General features: G+C 43.5%; 1 protein-coding gene across 3 annotated transcripts in view; it reads left to right on the top strand.

Moving 5' to 3' along the window:
* TRIM55 (tripartite motif containing 55) overlaps window positions 1–18,045 on the top strand; it is a 42,540-nt gene that overhangs the window by 11,607 nt on the left and 12,888 nt on the right. Inside the window, exons 5-9 of one of the 3 annotated variants that reach the window (XM_029222700.1) lie at window positions 9,577–9,810; window positions 10,161–10,183; window positions 10,287–10,411; window positions 11,641–11,849; window positions 13,200–13,487. The exons of 1 other annotated variant lie outside the window; for it this stretch is intronic. In XM_029222700.1, the coding sequence (XP_029078533.1) occupies window positions 9,577–9,810; window positions 10,161–10,183; window positions 10,287–10,411; window positions 11,641–11,849; window positions 13,200–13,487 (879 nt within the window). The remainder of the gene's footprint in view (window positions 1–9,576; window positions 9,811–10,160; window positions 10,184–10,286; window positions 10,412–11,640; window positions 11,850–13,199; window positions 13,488–18,045) is intronic. One more of the 3 variants, XM_029222701.1, reaches the window with a different exon arrangement.

Raw genomic sequence — 18,045 nt, 5'->3', positions numbered from 1 at the left:
TGAGGTCATCTCTATGCTGGTCTCTGCTCGCACCTTCATCAGAGTCCTCTGTCAGGGGAACAGGCTTTCTGTCGGGGACGATGAGGCTGGAGAACACAAACGACAAAAGTCCTGTGCGGCACGCTGGGCCTTGAGCAAATGCAAAGGGCTCTGCTCCATTTAGGCAGCACCGGAGGACACAGAGGGCGAGGAGAGACTTGACAACAGGTTTTCTTCCTGGAGGCCTGTCAGGGGCACAGTGGGAAGCAGCTGTTTGTTCTTTCATTGAGAACAAGACAAGAAGGAACAGGTTTGAAGTTAAGCCCGCAGAAGGGATTAACTGTAGATATCAGAAAGAACTTCCTGAGAGTGAAGGTCAGGATTACAACCCCTATTGTTACTGATAAAAACATTGGTCCAGTGTACACACTTTTACGAGTATTTTCACAGTTCCCCAGAGGAAGCTGTGTAATTTTGCCCCAGGAGGCTTCAAGGTGAGTCAGCAAATTGTCAGGAGGAGTCCATCCCCTTTACGCATTTCATTCACCCCTGGGATTTTAACTTAAGGAAATAAGATGAAGACGTGGTATATAAACAGGACAGAATGTCTGTATTCATAGGGGGAAAACATGCCAGAAACCAAAAGTGTAAGAGCAGGGAATAGTGGGATGACAGGTGATTTTCAAGGCCTTCCTTATATATGCCTGTATTTCACATTTTTCTAAAGGAAGCCTGAGATTTTTAAAATAACCAATAAAAGAAAGGATACACGAATGAATAGGGCTCAGATAAGCACAGTTCTTTCAGATCAGTTTAAGTGGCTCACCTGGAAACATAGGGATTGGCTCAGAGCCCCCCAGAGGTCTCTGATTTTATGATTCCTACTTGATGCAAATACCTTCCATTTGAAGAGGCCCTGAGGACAGAGACACAGCTATAAATGGCCCCATCGTGCACCTGGAATCGCTTATGTGGCCTCCCGCAGAGCCAGGGTCCTATCAGCAGGCCAAGCACCAGGGCAGGGCAGTGAAGCGCACTGGGGTCTACCTCACCAAGCAGGTGAATTCTGTACCAGGGGTCAGGGTCACAGAGCTCCTGTGTCTCCTGTCCTGCCTGGGGTGGTTGTTTCCCTTTGTGGCTCTGCTCATCACCTGCCTGGAAACATTTTCCGAGGAGCCATCGGCGGCTCCCAGCCAGGGGGTGGGGAGCTGTTTTTGAAGAATTCTCTTTTCTGATTTGTGAAGAGCTCCATAGGGACAGGAAATGGAGCAGCCCCTGGGGTGGGCACTATCCTTCCCTAATTACATGGCCTCCCACTCGGGGCCCTGACACCTGCCCTTGCAAATGTCTAATTTTGTCCCTAATCATGTAATGTCTTGCAGGGCTGGCCTGGGCAGGCAGCCGGCCCAGGATCAGCCCTGGAGAGCTGCTGAGCTTAGGATAAATCACGCTGGGGACTCCTTGTAATCCTTTAAACACGATGTGTGCAGTTGATGTGAGTTTGCATTGATGATGAGAGTGGCTTTGAGACGGACCACAGTCACAAAAGAGAATTTGAACTGAGTTGGGGAGGAGTGGCATTCCCTCTTTGCTGTGGGCCGATGGGGGATGGAGGAACCTGCAGTCTTCTTAGCCCTCCTGACCGAGGTGGCTCAGCCTGAAACGTTCTCAGAGCTTGTGACTGCAGGTTGTTGGAGGGCCTTCTGGGCTGTTCTAGACGAGCCCAGCAAGATCTAAAGCTACACTTGCCTCTCCAGGCCTGGAGCTGTTCTGGGATGGGTTGGGACAGAGTAGGGGGACTGCTGGTCGGGGGTGGAGAATTGCACTGCCTCGGGAGCTCTCTGCTTCCAGAAAAACGTGCTTGACTTTCATTCCTCATCCCTAGAAAACGTAACCTCCCTCTTGTAGTCTTTCCAAACGGCGCTTATCCTAGGTCACTGGAAACCCAAGAGAGAAGGCTACTCACACTAGCCGTCCCGAGGCAGATCGGCCTAGAAATAATGTTGTTCTGCGTGGACGTCCGTCTAGGGGAAACAGCTACAAGCTGAATCATAACTATTTGATCTTGAGCATTTCCAGTATCTGAAAAACGGCACCTTTAATAAAATCCTCCAATGATTTTGCAATGACAACAAATCCATTATATTTCCAAATCAATGATTTTAACCAAACAGCTTTGAGACATTGTCCATGCAGTTACAAATATGAAGTATGACTAGAGTAAGAATCGTTCTAATAAGCATGCCAGAATTATGACATATGCTTAAAGAACAGATTTCAGAGTTTGAATTTTGGCTCTGCCATTTAATGATATGACCTTGGTCAAGTTACTTCCTCTCCCCATCCCTCAACTCCCTCAGTGGTACAGGGGGGTTAATAAACCTTCACAGTGCTGCTGTGATGACTAAGAGGCACATGCTGGGGGCTCCGTAAGTGTCACCTTGTATTGCTGTGGAAAGAGTACACTGAATCTAATGATGCTAATAATTGTTTGAACCACTGGAGCATCTGGAGCATCTTTTAAATGGTGTCGGAATAAGACCTCAAGGTCTTGGTCAATTATTATGGCAGGGTGAAGCAACTCCCTGCAGTGGGAAAGATCGAAAATGAATGGAAGTAGATATTAGCTCTATTCTTTGAGGCTTTGTGATAACCCGAGATACTGGCAACAAAGGGAGGCTGAGCCCCTTCCAGGAAACATGCTGATTATCCAACAGCAGACGGGAGTGAATGAAACAGCTGCTCAGCTTGCCTTGGTCTGCTTTCGCTGCACCATGGGGCTCAAGTCAGCGCAGGCTCACCTGACCCTCAGCCTTCAGAGGATTTCTCAAGGATCTTCTAAATGATCTGGACTAGTCCAGAGAACCCCTAATACCAAGAAACCCAGGAATAAGAATTGAAATGCCATAAGTTATAACATAATTATTCTTCTAACACGAAGTGGGTGGTAATGCAACATGGTGGAAAAGAGCATAAGTTTGGGAGTCCTGAGACCCATGGCCATTGAATAGAGTTCTTCCACTAAGCCCTGCACAGAGACACTGAGTGGATGGGGGAGGGGCTGAACTCCAGTCTGTGTGCCTTGAGGGATGATATTTTTCTAATTTGTCTGCCCCTTTTCTAGGGCAGCCTGTCAGAGACCTGGGTTCTCATCCTAGTCTGCACTCATGGGGCTTCTGTCATGTGCTCGTAATTGGAATTGGGCTTTACCAATGAAGGCTTGGACTTGAATTCCTCAGGAGAATCTTCCTACCCTAATATAGTTCTTTCTTTAATATTATTAATCTACTGTCTGATTTTTTTGGGGGGGACAGGGGTGTTAAGGGGAAAGGGAAGGAAACCCTGTTTGGTTTAATGAAGGGAATTTTGAAGTACCATATGTCAAATGAAGCTGAGTGGGCCCTTCCAGACCCAGAGCTGCTGTTTTGAACAAGGGTGTCTCAAAAGTTGAGGAATGTGGTGTAGATATGAATGGGCCGAGTAGAGCCACAGTTGCTCACTGACAAGTGATGGGACTCAGAGCTTATCTTCAGCTCTATTTTGGTCACAGAGCTACGCTCCTTACATGGTAAGAGCAGTGGTCACAATTGTCTTAGGTTTCCTGTGGTGGCCTTGGCACATTCCAAACCTGGGACTGACATTGCTGGGCTAGGATGTGTAATTCACATCTCAGTGCTGTGATGACCACTCTGAAACTTGCCATGAGTGGAAAAAGGCATTTTACATATATAAAGAGGCACTTTATAGTCTAAAGGCTCCAAATAACTCCACATTTACCTGAAGTTGTAGAGCCTTGAAACTGTAGAGTGGGAAGGGACCTTAGCAATCATCCAATCCCATCCCTTCTTGTACACATTAAAAAAAAACTGTCCTGAGTTAAATGTCTTCCCTGAAGTTGCCTAGCTATTTTTTGCTGTTTTCTTTTGAGTGTTGAAAGAAGAAGAGGTTTGGAGTATCCACTTAAATACCTATGTCTTGGGAACAGAACAAAGTAGGAACTTGTGAGTGAGGGCTGACTATTCTTAAATACAATTCATATATCATTGATTCATCCAATTGTTCAAACATATATGCAGAATATGCCATATTCTGCACATGTAATGCTGGGAAATAGATAAAGATGAGATAAACAGAAAATGTTCCTGCCCTTAAGTAGGTTTTATTCCAGTAGAGGAGTTAGACAATAAGACAAACAAAAAACAAGATTGTTTTCAAAGAGTATAAAAGTGCCTGGGGAAAGGGTGAACCACGGAAAATCTAATGATAAAACCGCATAACGGTGCTTTGCTTGGCAGGCTATCTACTCTTTAGTATATGATCATCTATCGCTGATTTTTTTTCCATGAAAACTTCTCTTTGCAGTCATGTATCTTATTTTTTCTTATTGCCACTAAAATATAAGGATGGCTAAAAATGAGAATCTGTCAGTTTTAACATTTCTATAAAGGCAACATCTAAACAATGTTTTTAAGATAAATGTTGAAGGTTATCTACTCACTTCTAAGGAAACAACCAAATGACTACTCAATGTTTTCCTTTTCATCCAGATATTATGGCATTGGTTAGAAACTAATATTCTACCTGTCATCATTTTACCATTTCAATGTGGGCAAACTAGTCTTCCTTTTATAAAATCACCCCTTTTTGGTATATTGCCTCCATACTGGGTTCTCCCTAGAGATGGGATGGATTTTATTTCCATTAAAGTATGACAGACAAGTTTAATTTGTTCTTCTACATAAATCAATATAAACATAACTGTCTTGGCAGCCCCAGGAGGAAGGTCATGGTGCAGCCAGAGGCTCTGCATCACAGCGCGCTTGGAGGCCAACACCAGTGCATTTATGATGGAAGTTACTTCAATTGCTAAACACACTCATGCAGAAACACGTGTGCGCATACACACACACACACATCCAACACCACACCCCACATAGAGGGGACATAGGAACTACAGGCATCAAAAGGAATAAAATGGACAATATTTGAAAAAATAAACTTGAAAGTTCAGAATGTATAGATGTTGATTCAATTAGTATACAGAGAAATGGGGGGAGGTACACAGCCTGGAACTGGGCTTAAAGATACATGCCTTTTTACTCAAATAAATGAAAGGCATGATAAAAGCAAGGAGAAATCTTTGAGGTGAGGAAGTTTTTGTGCAGAAGAGATAAACATGGTTGCTATCATGCTTTTGCAGGCAACAATCATCGTTTAAAGTGTACTCTCTGAAGAGGTTTTGATGATGCAGAGGTCCACGTTTTTTCCATTCCATTTTTATGTTGCTAGAAAGACTCTGTTAAAAGCATTTCAGGTCCACACTTACAAAGGCACAGTAGGTACTGATATCAGAGTAATCAATCACTGTCAGTAGCAAGTTGGCCTCTGAGAGTGTGGTTTTTTGTTTTTGTTTTTTTCTTACAGCATATACACCTGTTCCCTAATTACCTCACAGGACAAGTTGATAAACTGAGCTGTTTGAAATTCACTGACTTTCACCGCACTTTTGAAGGTCTCCTAGCCTAGAAAGATTGAAGGGTGACCATGTTAGTATCTCGTGTATTGCTTCTACCTCAAAGAGTATGCGTGAAAAATAGAAGAATTTCAATTTCATGGAGTATTTCTGTTTTTTCATTCTAATCTGACATTAGGGTAACCTGAACATCTTAAGTGAATTTCTAAAAGTTTGTAAGTACCAAAGTACCGATTTCATAATTCCAGAAAAGGAGCATGCATTTTTCCTCTTTTAGAAACAGAATTGTCCAACTCTTACATATTTTGCATAGAATTATATTAAAGGCAAGTTCAGCAAGAGAAAAAACAGAAGTGTTTTTTTCTGTTAGAAATTAGAAAATACGATAATTTTTCTACCATCCCCCTGAACACTGGGAAAGTATGGCCAGCTTTTAGATCTTATAATGCCTGATACATAGTAAGCACTTAGTGAATTTTGTTGAAAGAATTATAATGAATATATTTCTGAAACAATTTGAGGATTCTTGCCTTTAAAAGCCTACTTTCAGCACGGTAGATTTGTTAAAAGGTATATATTCAGTACATAAGCAGGTCACACATTTTTTTTTCCAAGTTACTTTAGAGTATATCACAACTGTGTGATGGGAGTGGCAATGACCCAGGAGTTCAGAGACCTTGGCTCTATACCAGGCACTAACAGTAAATGGCTTGAGAAAGTGACTTAACTCTGCCAAGTTTCAGTCTCCACATAGGTGAAATGGTTAGTTTGGAGCAGGTTACTTCTGGTAGTCCGTGCAGCTTGAAAATTCTACAGTTGAATGGCTCAAATTAAGGAAAATTGAATCTAAATTTAACAAACACTGACATAGTGCCTACTATGTGCCAGGTAATATTATAAGTGCTTTACACACTATGTAGTCATGTAATAATAATTAAGCATATACTATGCATGGGGTAGTATTTCCTACACCGTAAAGTATAAGCAAATGACAGTTGCTATTAAAATGACAGTAATTTTATTAAAGTTCAATATAGTACAAATCATTAAAAAAGCAGAGTAGAAATAAAATAATACTTGGAATTCAAAATAATATAAGAATAAAGTAGCTTTCCTGTTTAAACCACTAAGTAAATTTTAGATGGCTGAAATAAGTGATCTAATTTTTATTTGACTTAAGAGAATACACTAGCTGCGACACTTGACTTCACATCGCTCTCACTGCAAATCATTGGCTTTCATAGGCTTGAATGTTCACACATATTAAATCATATAGAAGAAAACTTTTATGAAACAAAGATATTCTACCAATAATACATCTTAATATAGTATTCATTATAAATGTTTCAAGTGCACAATTTGTTTTAGAAAAATAAGCTAGAAACCAATGTATGATCACCGAAAACAGCAGAGCTTCTGGACATCAGAGGCGTATTTGAGAAATGCAGTGGGCACATGGTTGCCTGTAAGCTTAGAACAGTAAGTACTACAATGGAAGAAATTTTGATTGGGAAGATACTAACAGGCTGCAGTTCCTAGGCCTCATAATGGTCCAAATCTCAAGCTAAATGGCTAAAAAATGGATGGAAATTTGGCAAGTCCAGCAATTTCCATGTCTGGACATTCTGCGTGGGCCCTTGTCCTATTACTTTGACAACTGCCGGGACCGCAAGCATTTTCATCCCCTCCCTGTACTTCCTCTGCTCTTACTCATCCTTTATGGCCAAACTCGGGCACCACTTCCTCTAAGAAGTGTTTTCTGAGGCAACCCCTCCCTGCTCCCCTCAAATGGTCCCCGCCCACACAGAGGGTTGATTAAGGCCCCACCTCTATGCTTCTATAAAACCTGGTATGAATCTCTAACATAGTTTGACTTTTCAGGCTGCTAGGTCGTATTACTATTACTACTGGCCCATAGTCTTTCCCATTAAGTAAACTGTGAGCTCCTTGAGAACAAGAACTATGTTTAATTCATTGTTGGATCACCAGAGCCCTGGATAGTGGTTGACACAAATGTCCCACTTAAGAACTGTTTGTTAAATGAATGAATGGATGGGTGGATGACAGCAATAGCTATTATTCACTAATAAAATAATTTGAACCATTGGCTCTCCTTTGTGCATTATAATTATAATTGGTTGGAAACTGTGATGAGAATTGACTGCGTCCAAAGGAGGCAATAGGGTGAGGGATGTATTTCTTGCACATTTGAGGAGTATCTTCATAATCAACAATTTGGTTTGGGTCATCCTCCCCTGCTTACTCTGGGATAGTAGATAAATTGTGGGAAGATAAAACATCATTTAAAAAAATCTATTCAATGGAGATTTACTGAGCATCTACTATCCAAAGTGGTATGTGTCCTAGGCAGACCCAGATTCTATCCTCAAGGAGACCATAGTTTAGATATTTAAGAAAGGAAGAAAGTGACACATGACATCAAAGAGACCAATGTTTACTAAAATGAAAAAACATGTAATAAGGGTCATACAAAGGTCAGAGATGTCAGGGCTTCCCTGGTGGCGCAGTGGTCGAGAGTCCGCCTGCCGATGCAGGGGACACGGGTTCATGCCCTGGTCCGGGAAGATCCCGCATGCCGCAGAGCGGCTGGGCCCGTGAGCCATGGCCGCTGAGCCTGTGCGTCCGGAGCCTGTGCTCCACAACGGGAGAGGCCACAGAATTGAGAGGCCCGTGTACCACAAAAAACAAACAAAAAGGTTGGAGATGTCAGAGATAAATGGCTGGATTCACAAGAAGCCCCTACCAGGCAGGAGACCTAGGTTGGATCATCATGGCTCAAAACCTGCTCTAAGTTGTAAAGGTCTCGGACCCAGAGACGGTCGGGTCCAAGGATATTGGCCTACACACACACACACCAAGCTTACTGGAACTTGGAAAACCAAAAGGCCAATGACAAGGCCAACTGGAAAGTTAATTAGGGCTTAAACATGGATTCAGAGTAAAGGGAGCTGGATGGAATGGGAGATACTTCAGCCACACAATGCAAGTGCACAAGCCTGACCTCATATGCAAACCTTCTCTCTAGGAATCAAAGACTAGATCCAGTATTTCCCTCTCTTGGACAGTACTGGATACATAGAGGACCTGGTGGCTACAGGTATATGCCATACATAGTAACCATTATAGGATTTCAGAGGATTAAAAGATGACATTCAGTCATAGAGATTCTTTATGGAAGAAGCGGTATGTCAACAGTGCCTTTCAAGATTGCTTAGAGTTTGCAACTGTGAATTGGGGAAAAACATTCTAAACAGAGGGGAGAGCACGAGCAAAGAAAGCGAGTGGTTCATTTTTCGCTGGACAAAGGATATGTGATGGAGGATAGTAGACTATTATGAAGGAAAGGTGGAAACAGGTCATGGACAGGCTTGAAAGCTCGTTATGAAGTCAAACGTTATTCTTTGAGCAGTGGGGAGTCACAGTAAAGAAGAAGCACTGTACGCCAGGGAAACGAGTTTGGCTCCAGTGTGTGAGCTGACTGGAAGGAGGGAACCCCAGATACAGAGGCCATTGGGAAGCTCCAGAATCTACATCCTTCAGCTCCAGGACTGAAACTAGGACAACAGCAATGTAGATGGAGCAGACAGAGTCTGAAGGGTACTAATCAGGAAGTACCATGGTTTTTTCCAAATACACACATATACTCATTCCAAAGAAAATATAAAATAATTTAAAACCAAATCTGTCCTAATTTCTGTGAAATTCTCCACTTATAAAGAACAGAAGACTGAAAAATCATCCAGGGAATTCCCTGGTGGTTCAGTGGTTAGGACTCGGCGCTTTCACTGCCGTGGCCTGGGTTCGATCCCTGGTCGGGGAACTAAGATCCCACAAACCATGTGATGCGGCCCAAAAAACAAAAAATCATCCATCTATTTAGCCAATTTGATTGATTTGGGATGGTCTAAGTATCAAATATGATAAAAATGGGATTTTCAACACATCAACAACACAGTGGGTATGTATACCTAAGGGACAGGCTAAGGGAAAAGAAAAAAATATCCTACATAAGTAAATTTTCTTTTCTCCCGAAATGTCCAGGTGATTTCTCCAGATAGACACTCTTTTGAACACTTTCTAACATTAGCTAACCCAACTAACAGGAATGCTGCAGAAAACAGAAACAGGAACTTTGTGAGAAGTTTGATTACCTGTATGGCATCTTGGAGGAGAGGAAGAATGAAATGACCCAAGTCATCACCCGAACCCAAGAGGAGAAGCTGGAACATGTCCGTGCTCTCATCAAAAAGTATTCTGACCATTTGGAGAACGTGTCAAAGTTGGTTGAGTCAGGAATACAGTTCATGGATGAGCCAGAAATGGCAGTGTTTCTGCAGGTAAGTACCCCTTTGGCCCCTGAGGAAACAAACCAAGACGGTGGGGAGATGATCCTGAAAAGCTGTCATCACATTTTTGTTATTTTCTGTACATCTCATTTTGATCTATCTTCTCAACCAAAATATATGTGCTTATATCTCCATCTGTTTAAACTATTTCATAAGCATATATTTAAGGGACCATGGCATTGCTTAAATATGAAAGGGTTCTGGTATAAAACAGCAGTTCTTTACAGCACTTAGAAACTAAGCTATGAGATGTTCAGAGTCAGCAAAGGAAAGAATTAAATCTCAACACCGTCTTTGATGAAATGAATTTAAGTAGGCTTGTCTTTCGTTTGCTTCCACAGAATGCCAAAACCCTGTTACAAAAGTAAGTAGTTTTCATTTCATGAAAAAAAGTATACTTTTCATTTTTACCCAAGGCTATCAAACTTTACACAGTGACAGAAAGTGGCAACTTGTCTTTGTTGCAGAATTTCTGAAGCATCGAAGGCATTTCAGATGGAGAAAATAGAACATGGTTATGAGAACTTGAACCACTTTGCAGTCAACCTCAGTAGAGAAGAAAAAGTAATACGCGGAATTGATTTTTACAGAGGTTTGTTATTCTTGTGACCATTTGGCCAAAATTGCAGGTGTGTGAAAGCGTCAGATGGGTTCAGTGGGAGGAAAGGGGGATTCAGGATCATCTCCTCAGTGGATGTCGACAGCTTTACAAGGATCATAATCCAACGTGAAGCTCGATTTCATGACAGAATCATATAGTTTGTTGACGGTGTTTATTTAGCTTTGCATATCACAGTGCTTATTATAATTCTGGTATTAGGTATTTAACTCTGGGTTGTCAAATATTTAATCATCGATGGTGACGGTAGTATCTCAACTTCAACCCTACACAAGGTGCGAGCCATAATGATAATAAAGTGAAGTGTCATCAGGTACAAGGTTAAGGATGAGATATAAGTAAAACATAGTAGACACTTGGGTTAGACATTGTAGCACTTTCGGTTAAACTCTAGAGGGCAAGAAAAGCAATGGGTCATAGCGTAAGTCACACCCGGAAGTAAAACTGAGGCTATGTGATCAGATGCACTCAGTGAGTTCTAAACACATCCCTATCATTTGGCCTAGAAATGCCACGCTTGGAAATTGATCCCGATGAAAGAGTTGAAAAGAGGAGCCCATTTAGATGATGAGATTCCTTGGCTCGACCACTATAATGCCATAAACTTGTATCAGTGCCCACAGAGAGAACTTTAGAAGCAAATCTTTGGGATGAATCTTTTTTAAAAAATCCTTAATATCGTCTCTCATTAATATCGCCTGAGGAAATACTAAGATCAGTGGGTTAAGAAAAGAGTCGTGGCGTTAACTGGCAAAAGCCAGCATTCACTGAACAAAGAATGTGGTCAATTAAACAGGGCCGGTGTTTTCTGACATAGGGAAGAGAGTTGTGTTTCCATTTAATTTGACAGAGATAAATAAGTGACGCCCTCCGGGAGCTTGCGAATGTGACAGAGCATGATAAAAATGAGGACAGCCTCCGGGGGTCAGGTGGATGGTGCACGGTGGTGAGGACAGGGCTCTGTACTGGCGATGGGAACAAGGAGGATGGTGATGATTGGAGCCTTTCTCACTTTTGTCCACATTTAATTAGAAGCACGAGCCCCCGCCCCCGCCCGTGGCGTACTCGGGCTACAGTTAAGTGTCTGATGGACAGGATTTCCCAACCCTGACCTTAACCTGAGCTATAAATAGTGGCCAGTAGTGTTTTTCGTGGCCGCAGTGGTAAAATCATAACGATACGAAAATGCATTGCCTTAGCAGAAGATGAAGATGAAGGAGGAGAAGAAGGGGAGGGAGAGGGAGAAGAGGGAGTAGAAGTGGAAGAGGCGGAAAATGTTCGAACAGAGTCATCAGGAGGAGATGAAACCCCAGAGAAAGGTCTGGAGTCCCGTCCGCCCACCTCAGAGCTCCAGGCTGCCCCAGAGCCTCCCCCAGCCCTGCCACCTGCTGCGGATGCCCCGGTGACACAGGTAACCGTTCCTGAGCTCCTTCTTACAGGCCACGCATGCATGCTTCCTCGCTGAACAGCCTGAACAATTTATTCTACCTCAAGGAAAGGAAACTCTATGCCAGACACTAGTATGTAGAAGACAAAAGATTTCAGGGCAGTCACAGTGTCAGGGAGAAAGTCCTCTAGGTGATTCAGCAGGTTCTCTGTGGTTATAACTGGTTGGCAAGACTTAGTTTCACATGATTTTCTCACCAATGACACCCTCAAATCTGAGGCACTCTTTGGAAATTGTGTGTGTGTGTGTGTGTGTGTAACATGGTAGTTCACAGAGAGCTGATATCATGAGGATTGAGTACAGATGTAGGATATAGGTTGAGAAATAAAAATGGTTATACTTTTGGAACTTTGAATTTTCTGTAGGTAATAAAGGAACTAAACAGAGAACCCGTGCTAGTTTATGTCCCTGTTGCTTACCCTGAAACAGAGCTATAGCTTTTGTTCCATGAGCAAATAGATGAAGCTTAGTTTTCTGTGTATCTGTCATTTGATGAGATTATGTGTTGACAGAATTGTTTTTAAAAATTTCTTAGGAAATTAGCTCATCCCAGATACTGTACTTGATTGACTGACGTTATGTTTCTAAGATGTCACTGTTTGGTGTTCAAGCCTCTGTACTGACTGCATGACACCTTTAGCAGACAGATCCCAACCTGTTGAGTTTGTAGACAATGAAGATGCATTAAAAAGAAAAACAAGTCCTGGTTTTAAAGTGGATCGGAATTATCTATAGCAATAAAACCTCGGAGAGGGAAATCAGAGATGGAATTATATCCTATGCTCTCTGTCTCCATAGGAAACTGGGCTAAAATACTATTTATAGCTCCTAGAATCTTGAAATTCTGGGTATACCAATTGCACTGAAATCGAAAGTGGCATGGTAACTAAATGAGAGTTGGGTTTGATCAATTTTTGGTTTTAGAAAAGAGGTTTTGGGGGCCCACATATAACATAAAAATAAATGAATGCCTGTCAATAATTTGCCCTTTCTCCCATATCTGATATTCTATCAGCAACCTTTGTTTTAGGCTTCTGCTCTCTGCCTGCCCAGGCCACCATCTATATTGAAAGACAAGCCCAGAAAAGAAGAGGGGGCACGTGCAGATGCCGAGACAGAGGGCCGCTAGCTGCATTCTTGCCTTTAGTGCTTGCGGAGGGTGGGGTGAGCTGAAACCTGCACGAGATCGGGCACTGCGCAGAGACCTATCAGTTTTCAAACCGCAAGGGAACTAAAATCAACTGCCTTTTTTTTTCTTCTTCTTCTTTTTTTTTTTTTTTTTTTTTTACTTTTGAATGTATCTGTCCTATGAAGGGGGAGGTTGTACCCACTGGCTCTCAGCAGACCACAGAGTCTGAAACTCCAGTCCCTGCAGCAACGGACACTGCGGATCCCTTGTTTTACCCTAGTTGGTATAAAGGCCAAACGCGGAAAACCACCACAAACCCCCCTTCCACCCCAGGGAGCGAAGGTCTGGGGCACGTAGGGCCTTCAGGTTCTGAGGATCCGAATGTGCGGAAGGCAGAAGGGGCAGAAGACACAGCCAGTGAGAGGGCGGCAGTGAGTGGTAAGGAAACTAGCTCACCTGCGGCTACTTCTCAGGTTAGTGTCGATGCTCTGGTGTCTGAATGCTACCACCCCCCGTGCCGCCCGGGGTCCAGCCAGGATGACAGCAAGAAGGAAGGGCTTCCAAAGGGGCAGAGAGAACCCAGGGCCTTGGGAAAAACAGAAACAACTCATCCCCCCCGTGTTGGCTTGTTTCTCTAAGCCTTACATGAAACACAAGAAACACAAATTTGACTTCACTCTGCTCATGCGTGGCGACCTCACACCTGGCTTCCCAGGGGAGGGATGCAAGTGAGCCCGGCCCTTAGGCCTGCAGGTGAAAGCTGCTCTGTCTGCAGTGACTGGCTGGTGTGCCTAGCTCCCCTCTGCAAAGGCCACTTGACCTTGCTCAGCCTTTTCTGCATCCTCCTTGGGCTTCTAAAGACTAATCACCTGCTTTTGTGTCGTTCCCAACAACCCCCAAGGAACACGTTTCAATTGAGTTCTGTGTCCACTCTGGAAAAAAATAACCTGATTCATGGGTTCTGGGAGTGTGCCAGTGACAGCTGGGCAAAGTTAGTCTTGGCTTAATTAAACTGGGGCTTCCTAAGCATGTGCTCCTGGGAGCAGAAAAGCACAGGTTTTCTTCCTTTGGAATTTTTTAAAGGGTCATTAAATACCTCTTCTTTTCTTTTTATAATGCAAGTTTGAAGTCCACATCTTCTCCCTAACGCTGGGTTAGATGTTTGCATGGCTCAAAGATTCCATAGAAGAAATCTTGCACAGTTTCTTCACATGGAAGAATGTTCATGGTTACTCCATACCCATGAGTATTCTTACATGACGTGTGCGTGTGAGTGTTGCCCAGACACGGGGCTGGCAGAGAAATTTGCTCGAGTTCTGTGCTCCTGGGTCATCAGGTGGTTACGAACAACAAATAGCATTTTTTTCAGAAATCATAAAATTAGTCTCTTGATTATCTGCTCAAGTGAACCTCGATTTCCATGAGGAATAAATGGAAATGATTTTTGGAAAATTCACAGATGAACATGCTTTTGCGCCATGTATTTATTTTCACAGATGAAAAATGACAAAACTAAATGTTTGGTGTAAGGAAACCTTTTGTGGTTGTTTTTAGGTTTAAAAAAATGGAGTAGGAAGTTTTCTAGAAAATTGATGGGAACTTTATTTCTAGAAAGTTTATGGGATTCCTTACGTATTTAGTGGAAGTTGAGTCAGGAGGAGCTGTTTTCTGAAAACAGTAATACGATAATAACCCGAAATAGGAGAACGCCCCAAACGAAAATGAAAAATCTATCTAAATGATGTTGAAAAATATTATTTGTGATAATATCAGTGAAGCTTTCTTCTTGTTCTCTCGCAGGAGTTAGCAATCTGCCTAGCACTTTTGGCTTTTCTTGTACTTCACTACATCTGGCGTCAGATTCAGTGCTTGATTTTTACTTTAATGGGTAGGAAATATTTTCTTTTCCCTTGACTAACATCTCGTGTAGCTCTTCCATACATGTTCCTCTTCCATAGGCCCAGGGATGGATTTCTCCCCAACTCTGAGGCTCAGCCACCTAAAAAGAACCAAGTTCTTAGTACTCGTGGCCCTGAGGCACCTCCCTGAGGAGAATCACTCCATCATCTAATCCTGCATGGAGGGGGATCCTGACTCAGAACAGAGACTCCGTGGGCAATTATTCAGTAATCCAGTGGGAGTGGACCCTCCAGAATAGCCATTAGGGGAGGCCGGTTTCAAAAGATGTCCGTAATGCTATGAGGACTCACTGCTCTCCAAGTAGATCGAGGACCAGCAAAGGCCTGATTCAGGAATACGCAGGGTTTCCATCGATTATGTAGCAGCATTTCATCTGCCTCACCAGAGAGGTGCCCAGGAGGTGGCCAGGTAACTGCATTGATGGGCAGGTGGGCCAGGTGACTTCTAGTTCTTTCTGAACCCTCAGACTCTACAGTGTCTCTTCTGGGAGAGGGGAGCCCTGAGAGAAGGGTGCCACGGGGACAGCAACATCAGGGACATTTCAGCCAGGTGAGATCTGAATGCATAAGGAGCCAGAGGCCAATGTTCATCTACTGGCCGTAAAGAATCAGAACCAAAGAAGAGTCATAAAGCCAGCAAACAGCACATTATTTTTGATACACGTTCTCATGGTCACACCTTTTCTTGATTTTACTGTTAGAAGGTTTGCTTAGGGACTGACATCTTTCTCCTTTCGCAGCCTTTTGAAAATTATCAGCTTTAATGAATCGTATTTAAAGATTCAAACCCCATGTGCTTTTGAGTAAATGACCTTGCTGGACCCGAGACCCAGCTCCCTGTGCCTGTAGCTCAGAAGTGATTCGGGGTGACTAGTGCTGAAAGGACTCAGCTATTTCTGGCTTGCTGACTTTTCCCTGGTTGACATTGACTCCTCTGGAAGCTCCAATCATAGCTCCTTTCTGCCTCATTAGCTGTCTGCTCAGCAATGGCAGTAGGCTCTCCATGGGTCCCTGTCATGTCTATAACTGTGTGTGAGTAGGACCCGCCCCAGTGTCTAATAGTCAGCCAGAAACCTGTGTACCCTAGAATGTTCTGAGTGTCCTTATCGTCCGCTCAGGTGCATAACTCCTCCTCCTGTCATTATTTGTGGTGAAAAGCAGGGGAGGAAGTACTGGCCATGGACTCATGGGGAGAGAGAAAACTCCATGCATAATTGGAATATCCTAAATAACTGGATCTGAATAATTGTCTGAAGAGTTCAGTTTACATTCTGAGAATTCAGGTTTGGGGCTTTGTCGCCATATATCTGTGTAATGCTTCTCTGAGGCTGCAGGGGGAGAGTCATGCTTCTTGTCTGCCATCCACTGAGCCCATGTCATGGATGCTGTGTCATTCACATGCCTGTCATGAGGCTGAGGCAGGTGGGGCGGGGTGGATAGGGTGAACTGACCTTCTTATTTCAAAGAACCTTGCTTGTGTCATTCCTGGTGTTTGAGAAAGGGCCTTTCACGTAGCGAAGGAAACCTATTCAGGATGCAGGACCACTCTTTGATCCCTGCCTGAAAGAGGGTATGGACAGATGGACAGAGATCAAATTCCCCACCTCTGTGAAGGTTTCGCAGGTTTGATTCACCTTCACTACCTCAGAACCCAGCTCACTAGATTAATATTTGTCCAACGCAGTGTTAGCTTGTTAGAACTTCACACTTCATCATTAGTCTTTCTCTGAACATTTAAGATGTGACACAAAAGTTCTTGATTCACTGGTAGCCTTACCTCTCTTAACCATACGGTCCCCTGTCAGGAAATGAGGTTGCCTTAGAATTTCAGAAGCATCTAAGGATCTGGCGGATCTGTAAACTCACTTCAGCCCCATCAGTGGAACTGCACACCTTTTAAGAAGGCAAATGTTTCCAGGTGCTTTCCTCATGGCCATTCGCACAGCCTGCCCTTGCTTTTGCTGCCTGTGATTTCTGATGCTGTGTTAACTCTACTTTATCACATACCTTCTCTCTTCACCTAATTACGTAGGCAGATTATGTGTCAGAAATTGGCCATGGCAAAAAAACAGACGTTGACTCTGCACCGGTGGTGAACCGGGATTCTGCTTTTTGTTTGATAAGAGGTACATGTTGCCTTCCCCACCTTCATTCTCAAAGAAAAACTAATTTCTCAACAAGGTTTGGATTCAGCCCTATATCACACTGTGCAAAGCCCATATAGATGAATTGTTTTTGGTTGTTGGTTTTTTTTTTTGGCCGCACTGCAAGGCGTGTGAGATCTTAGTTGCCCCAGTCAGGGGACTAGGAATCGAACCCGTGCCCCCTGCAGTGGAAGTGTGGAGTCTTAACCACTGGACCACCAGGGAAATCCCATGAACTGGTCTTTAGCTGCAAAATGGCCCTAAGTTCCCACCCTTCTAGACCAGGGCTGCTGTATGCTCAGTCAATGCAAAGAGAGTTTGGAGGAAATAGCATTTGATCTACTTCATGTGTTAATTTTAAATTTTATTTTTAAAAAAATTGCACCACGCCCTAGTCAACCTCAGAAGACAGGGCAATAATAAGATGGGAAGTACACTGTGATGAGGCCGGCCGCCCTTGGAAGGCAGTCTCTGTGAGCCCCATCTCCTGGGTGATTTCCTTGTCCAACCTGCTTCCTCTGCAGCCCTTCTCTTCCTACCCACTTACATGCAAATCACACCCAAGTGTTAACACAGGGACCACGCCCACCCTCACGGATAACTGGGCATTTTATTGGGCATATGTGTGGCCATTAGATTTTTCCAGAAGTGGGAGCAGCAACAATTGAAAGCCCCCCCGTGTTCCCCTTCCTCCCTTCCCAGTGAGGCTTAGTGGCTTTGGTTGGAAGAATTTATTCAAACCATTTGATGAGAGCTGTACAGGGAACAGGGATTTCCAGAGAAATGTCTCCCTATTTGGTAGATTAACTTGGCAGCTGCTCTGGCTGACATTTGATCTGGACCATGGCAGCTGCCTCAAGGTCGGAGGACCCCAGCCCCACTTCCACCACACACACACACACACACACACACACACACACACACACACACACACACACACACACACACACACACACACACACACACAC

Source organism: Monodon monoceros, unplaced genomic scaffold (assembly GCF_005190385.1).
Source record: "Monodon monoceros isolate NGI ecotype Baffin Bay Population unplaced genomic scaffold, NGI_Narwhal_1 Super_Scaffold_14, whole genome shotgun sequence".
Taxonomy (NCBI): domain Eukaryota; kingdom Metazoa; phylum Chordata; class Mammalia; order Artiodactyla; family Monodontidae; genus Monodon; species Monodon monoceros.
Note: the sequence above shows the minus strand (reverse complement) of the source record. Positions and strands in the feature narration are given on the sequence as shown.